Here is a 7,373-nt window from a genome sequence, read left to right on the forward strand (position 1 = left end):
CTGAAAGGGAAACATAGTTGTGGTGAAACATAGGTTTATTGCAAATGTGCATTTTGTATCCATTACATCATTTAAAAAATATATACCTGTTTCATGGACACAATACAGCAACAATACCCAACGTTTATCAAAAAACAAAACATTACTGCTAACAAGAGTTCTCCCTGTGAACGATGTACACATGGTCCAGGTTGCTTGTTGCGTTTGGAGTAGTAATGAGACATCGTCTTTGGTAGTTAGAAAACACAAAAGTCCATTGTAGAAATGTTGGTATCCCTTCTGGAGATAGGCACTATAGTCATGCCATTGATTCAAGTTGAGGTTGCATCTGAACACGCAGACATGCCTGCTAGGTCAGGATCGCATTCACAGCCTAGAAGACAAATCAGCTGCTCAATTCATCTCCAGCCACTACTCTGACACGAGTAGTCAATGTACAGAGTAGGCATACTGGGTAGTACATACTTCCATCCCCATAATAAATCATTTAACTGACAGTTACAATGCTCCTATTAACAATAGTACCCATTTTGTTCAGAATCAGAAGAAAAGTAAAATAGCAGGATTTTCCCCCATAAGCAACACACCCAACTGCAGAGAACAAAGCTATGATGTTCTAAATCATGATTATGGTAATCAGTTATCAGCAGTGAGGTTGAGATAGAGAAGCAACAGGCTTTTTCTCTCCCAGCAACAGTCCAGGATCTCCTAGATCCTCCTTCTCCTCGTTGTACTGGAGCTCAGGTTTGGTTCCCTTGGTTCCACGAGACGACAGTTGCTTCTTCTTGGAAATATATGACAGAGAATATCAGTAGATGGGCAGGTGGAAACAGTCACAAAGATGGCTGAGATAGTGCTGATGACTCCCAGAACTGTACTATCAGAAGAAATCCACATGGTGGGGGGGGGGGAGGGGGGGGGTCTAGCAGAGACTGGAGGGCCGTCTCTCTGTCTGTCTTGGAGAAGATTCGCTTTTTCCTGTGGCTGAACCTGGAGAGGTAAGCTGGAGGACGGGCCACTCTGGCGTGGAGAGGCATCCCCAGGTATCAGGTCCCCTACGGCCATGCCCTGTCTCTTAGCCCTCTCCCCCCTCTGTAGCAGGGGTGGTAGAGAATGGCTGAAGGGTTGGCCCTCCTGGCCCCAGAAGGCCGGAGCCTCCCCTCTGTCCCAATGCAAGCGTTCTCCGGCTGGCTACATGTGAGCYCTCTCGTTTAGCGCTTTTGTCTAAAGAGAAAGAGTCTAGATGTCGTCGGAAAGGCTCATTTTAGCTTATAGCTTCAGCCTATAGCCGCTAGTTAGAGCATTTTTTTCATGTGCTCCGTTCATCAATTGTGTTTCATCATCTGTTACAGACAGCTTCACTGAAGTTGGCAGCGACGATCAGTTTACAACTGGAGGTCAAAAGCAGAACCACCTATACAGCAGAGCCAGCGCTGATGTGGCAGGACTGGTCAGGGTTATGGAGTCCAATTTGGGCCTGTTGCTGGTACTGGTTGTCCAGCTGCAGGGGAACCAGAGCGTCTGAGTCGGACGGAACCCGTTCCCGGAAGCTCTCCATCTGTTCTGGACTGGCCAGGTTCTTCAGAAGGCTGTTCTCACGTTCTAGCTGGTTGTTCTTCTCAGCCAGCTCTCTGATCTGCTCCTTGAGGATCTCAACCTCCTCCCTGACTGCGTACATCAGGTGGTTCTTCACCAGATCCTAAGATAGGAGAGAAGGAATGAGATCTACTGTTAGAGACGTCTGTTTAGATAGAGAGAGCAAGAGAGAGAGAGAGTTCTGTGCAACTCATACAAACTAAATCTATCCATTTAGGGTGATTTATAGCATAAGCTTAACCTACCGTGCCTTACAAACACCTGTGGTAACTTGTAGTAACAGGCCATATGAATACAGAGATTTGTACCCATATGGCCTGTATTAAGGTACTAAAGTTTATCAATAAACTAAATATTTAATAGTCCGACTGTTGTACCTGCCCGACTCCCTGTCTGACTCAGAACGCAGCAGAAAGAACATAGTCACATGCCACATCATGTGGCCCTGTAGCCACCCAATGCTGCAGGCACGTATAGTTCCATCTCTCTAGTATCCCTGCATATTGTAAATATGGTATGTAAAACTCACTTTTTAGTACACTTACTTACTTAGTGTATTTCTTGTGTTTTTAGTAATACATTGTTATTGATTATTGAATTGTTGGGTTTTGAGTTGACAAGAAAGGCATTTCACTCTACTTGTGCCATTAACACTTGAAGCTTCTACTGTACTATTTTTTAATGTCACCTTTATTTAACCAGGTAGGCCCAGTTGAGAACAGGTTCTCATTTACAACTGCGACCTGGCCAAGATAATATACTTACGTAGTTGACTAAAGATTAGTCTGCTATGATGACCAATGTACTGTACAGTATATGATTACTATGGGCAAAGTGCATGAATATGGTGTCTACTATTGTGGGTTATGGCTTATTATGAGCGATGATATGAATGATAAAGTGTATAATGCTGCTGCTGATACATACCATTGCCTGTTCTATCTTGTTGTCAATGGCAACAACGCTAGCACCCGAGGCACTGTGGAGGAGAGAAGAAGAGATGCCATAAGTCAACATAACAAATCAAAGCATTTGATCAAAACAAACAAACGGGGCCAAGATACAACTTATTTAGAGTCTTTTTTTTTAGATGCAATTGCCATGTAAAGCCATCACAAATGTTTGTTTAATTCGTGTTTAGGCTATTTCTGTCCACGAATGAACGTTGCTACGACTCTGATCCTATTTTAGATTGGACATGTGTATGAAAAAAACAGCCTGCCTGCACCACCCTTGTCCTAAAATTCTGCATTTTCTTTTTGTTGTTGCAACCTAGCTAGCTAGATACATTGTTGCGCGCTGCAAAGGATGACATAATATCGAGAGTGTTTCAAGATACTCAATCCACTCCCTCTACTTTTGTGTTTGAAGACGCACCCGGGGGATACATGCGGCAGGTTGGAGTCAAATTGCATTACTCAGATTGCACAGCATTACGGTATTTCTAATGATATCATAACGAATACCGGCATAACCTGGATGTGTTGAGTCTATTTGCAAATAAATACATATGACTATCTCAATCTCGAATTGCAACAATTTTGATTAAATATTTTTTATGAAATCTATTACGCATCAATAACACACTAAATCAAGTGCGGTTATCTATTTACCTGTTGTCGAGTTTTACAGACACCACATCTCCTCCTACTAACGAGGAGAAGAACGAGATGCTGAAGTTATGTAACTGATAGACAGCAACCTCCATTGGTGTTTTGAAGATCTCCGTACTCATGTTCAGCAGTAGACCCGTTTGTATAATGCTTCTCGCCACGTTTGCGACTGGTTGAGTAGATAAATCTACCTAGATAGATACAAATCCGGGGTTACTGTATTCAGCTTAATCACTCGAGTGACTGCACGACTCGATTCGGTTGCTTTTTTGTTGTGAGTTGAGTTGAGCGTAGTGCGGTAGGTTGATGTCGGTGATATGAGCCACGTTAGGTTTCAGCGAGTGATTCTATTTCTGCCACCGGCGGCCCTTATAGCTGAACTGAATCCTGACGTCACCTGACGCCAGAATACATTATGCAAATCCACCGTGGCATAAGTGCCCATCTGCCCCCTTTCTGAACTCCAGTGAGCACTGAGTTGTCCCGCAGACCGAATTCATTTACACCCTGAAGCAAATAGGCAAAAATAAATGCACCAATAAAGTGTGTGCTTATGTTTCTTTATGCGTCTGTTTTGAGTGAATGGTTTTGGTTGTATAACATGTCATACATAATTTGGCTTGTTTTTTTCGTTGTTGTTTTGCATCAGCTGAAAATATTTTTAAAGGAATGCTACAACGGAATTATGTATAATTATTATAGGCCTCGTATACCTATTTATTGCTATTTTTCATTCAATCATTAATTTTGTCAGTGACCATGTGCAACAAACAGTATGGCGATATTATGAAACATAGCCTATAGAGGCAAACTAGAATCTGCATATATTGAATGCACTAGTAACGCATGTATTATTGGTTTATAACAGGATGTCTACATAATGTTTGTTGTTTTGAGTCGGTGTTATCTGCAGGTGTAATAGTAGAAGACATTGCAGCATGTTCCAAAAGGAAGTTTTGGGGAACTCCTCATCCATAAGGGTATTTTTCCACCCAATGCAAGGCTCTGGTTATTTTCCATCCTTTCCTCTAGAACTCTGCCACCCCCTGGTGGCCGACAGTTGAACTTTTCCACTAGTTTTTACTAATTTTTACTGGTGTTATATTTTAGGAGGACAAACAACGAGCCTACTTCGCGAGCATTTTAGGATTTTTGAACAATGGAATTAAAAATATTAGAGCTGATTTGTAATACGCAATGTGGTTTTGTTGTCCTAAAAGACTCTCACTATCAGGCAAGAGTTTCAGCATAAGGACATCTTATAGAGGTCAATGCTGTCCTCCATACATAGCTCTACCCAGTGCATGCACCATACTAGCTGCCTTGTTGCTATGGGCTTTCACTGCATAGCAACACAGTTACAACTGTAACACCTCCAACACCCCGTTGTGTTGCTAATTTTAGTTCATATAAGACAAAAAAAAAAAGGTGTACTGTAAACCATTTTGTGAGGAAAGACATCATTTATCTGTAACCCTCTGATTCAATTAGCAAGGTGAGACTCCAGTTTAGTCTCTCTACACCAACCAGATCTCACAGAGCCTTGTTGAACCTATTGGTATCAATAGTACCTGTCACTGGTGATTTCACGCTGTGGAGCTGCCAGGCTTAGTACCAGACAGGGCTTCTGTGTCCCAACTGGCACTCTATTCCCTATTTAGTGCACTACTTTTGACCAGAGGCCCATAGGGTAGTGCACTACTTTTGACCAGCGGCCCATAGGGTAGTGCACTACTTTTGACCAGCGGCCCATAGGGTAGTGCACTACTTTTGACCAGAGGCCCATAGGGTAGTGCACTACTTTTGACCAGAGGCCCATAGGGTAGTGCACTACTTTTGACCAGAGACCCATAGGGTAGTGCACTACTTTTGACCAGAGGCCCATATGGTAGTGCACTACTTTTGACCAGAGGCCCATAGGGTAGTGCACTGCTTTTGACCAGCGGCCCATAGGGTAGTGCACTACTTTTGACCAGAGGCCCATAGGGTAGTACACTACTTTTGACCAGCGGCCCATAGGGTAGTGCACTACTTTTGACCAGAGGCCCATAGGGTAGTGCACTACTTTTGACCAGAGGCCCATAGAGTAGTGAATAAAGTGCCAGTTGCAGCCCTAGTGTAGTACATCCATTGTCTCTGGTTGGAAACACACTGGGGAAGCCTTTCTTGAAGTATGGGACCTGTTAATGGTGAGTCGCGACATGTCACAGTAAATGTATAATTATTTCATGAATTTATTTGGCCAAGTGCAACTGCGGTCTCTGTTCAGTGCTCTCTCTGCTTAGCAGCGGTCTCTGCTCAGTTTGGCAGCTGTGTGAGTGGGAGAGGGAGATGCCCGTGTGCTTCGCGGTTTACCAGATCTTTTTTCTGGAGTTTTCTTGGAGATCGCTCCGCAACACACGCTGCAGCGCTGTCGTTCAACAGCAGGTGATACGCTGTAAACCACTGACTTGTCATTACCACCAGTGGCGGTTCTAGACCATTTCAACTGGGGGGGGGCCAAACTGGGGCCAGTTGTACTGTTAGAGGGGCCAGTTGTACTGTTAGAGGGGCCAGTTACATTAGACGTTATTGTTGTCATATTGTTTTCTTCACTGCATTATACAGGCACAAGACCATGTTCATAATCATCATTGTTGCCACTGTCTAATAACGGATCTAAAAAAAGAACGATAGCAAAAATATGTTATGTAAAAATTATTTCATACTCCACATTTAGGGGCTCCACAAGGGGGTCCAAAATTGTTGTCACAGGGGCACTGCCCCCCCCCCAGAACCGCCACTTATTCCCACTCGCCTAATGGACTCATGCTCGGAACAAGTTCTGACTGAGCTCCATCGTCATGAAAAGTCAATACACCGGTGAGTTTCTCTCTTTCATACAAACTGTGAGAATTAACGAGGAGCTCCAACAATGTGTTTTGTGCTGGGAAGTGCTTAGTAATGAGTCAATCAAAACGAACAAATTCATATAACGACAAGTCCTGACCAAACATCCACAGCATGACGGTAAACACAGGGAATTCTTTCAGAATAGGGCAGAATGCTTCAGGAAACAAGGCTTCAGGAAACAGGGCTTCAGGAAACAAGGCGTTGTTGTCATTTTATAGAAGGTGACGATCAGCATAAATAAGGGAGTCTTACTGTAGAAATGACCAGGCCTACTATACATCTTACTGTACATCCTACTGTACATCTAACTGTAGAAATGACCAGGCCTACTATACATCTTACTGTACATCCTACTGTACATCTAACTGTAGAAATGACCAGGCCTACTATACATTTTACTGTACATCCTACTGTACATCTAACTGTAGAAATGATCAGGCCTACTATACATCTTACTGTACATCCTACTGTACATCTAACTGTAGAAATGATCAGGCCTACTATACAACTTACTGTACATCTTCAGGAAGTAGGATGTACAGTAAGATGTATAGTAGGCCTGGTCAGTTTTCATCTGTACTGTTACTTAGGGTTGCTCTATCAAAAAGCCTGTGTGTGTGTTCTGTTATTCATCAGTGTGATGTGATCAATCCGTTCGTTCCAGCTCAGAATGTATTGCATTTGAACAGTTCCAACCTAGACAGATATGTAGATATGAGTTTTTAATGGGGGAAATAAACATGACTAGCTATTTATATGGCTATTTAATTTCATTGTTATTTGTTTTTGTCTATATTGCATTTGTTTTAGGCATAAGGGCAATGAAATGTACCAATATTTACGTACAGTTGCATATTTTCCTAAGCTTGGGTCCCAGGAAAACACATCATTTCTCATTTGGGTCCCAGGAAAACACATCATTTCTCATTTGGGTCCCAGACTGGACAAGTTTATTGACCCTGGGTGGTATGGATCCCTATGGTGACCTCCAGAGGCCCAAGGCTTTGGATATATATGGTGACCTCCAGAGGCCCAAGGCTTTGGATACATATGGTGAACTCCAGAGGCCCAAGGCTTTGGATCCCTATGGTGACCTCCAGAGGCCCAAGGCTTTGGATACATATGGTGAACTCCAGAGGCCAAGGCTTTGGGACCCCATGGTGACCTCCAGAGGCCCAAGGCTTTGGATCCCCATGGTGGACCAGAGCAGGGCTTTGGATCCCATGGTGACCAGAGCAGGGCTTTGGATCCCATGGTGACCAGAGCAGGGCT

The 7,373-nt window shown here is 43.4% G+C and overlaps 1 protein-coding gene across 2 annotated transcripts in view; it reads right to left on the reverse strand.

Moving 5' to 3' along the window:
* Positions 1 to 1,341: 1,341 nt before the first annotated feature.
* The window catches only part of tsc22d3 (TSC22 domain family, member 3), an 80,472-nt gene continuing 74,440 nt past the window's right edge, over positions 1,342 to 7,373 (reverse strand). The window contains exons 1-3 of one of the 2 annotated variants that reach the window (XM_024137820.2): positions 3,210 to 3,563; positions 2,524 to 2,575; positions 1,342 to 1,699 (exon numbers count right to left, since the gene is read on the reverse strand). In XM_024137820.2, the coding sequence (XP_023993588.1) occupies positions 1,415 to 1,699; positions 2,524 to 2,575; positions 3,210 to 3,331 (459 nt within the window). In that variant the 5' untranslated portion in view covers positions 3,332 to 3,563 and the 3' untranslated portion in view covers positions 1,342 to 1,414. Of the gene's footprint in view, positions 1,700 to 2,523; positions 2,576 to 3,209; positions 3,564 to 7,373 lie in introns of those variants that run through there. The other variant, XM_024137818.2, reaches the window with a different exon arrangement.

The sequence above is a fragment of the Salvelinus sp. IW2-2015 genome, unplaced genomic scaffold, assembly GCF_002910315.2.
Source record: "Salvelinus sp. IW2-2015 unplaced genomic scaffold, ASM291031v2 Un_scaffold1315, whole genome shotgun sequence".
In the NCBI taxonomy this organism is placed as follows: domain Eukaryota; kingdom Metazoa; phylum Chordata; class Actinopteri; order Salmoniformes; family Salmonidae; genus Salvelinus; species Salvelinus sp. IW2-2015.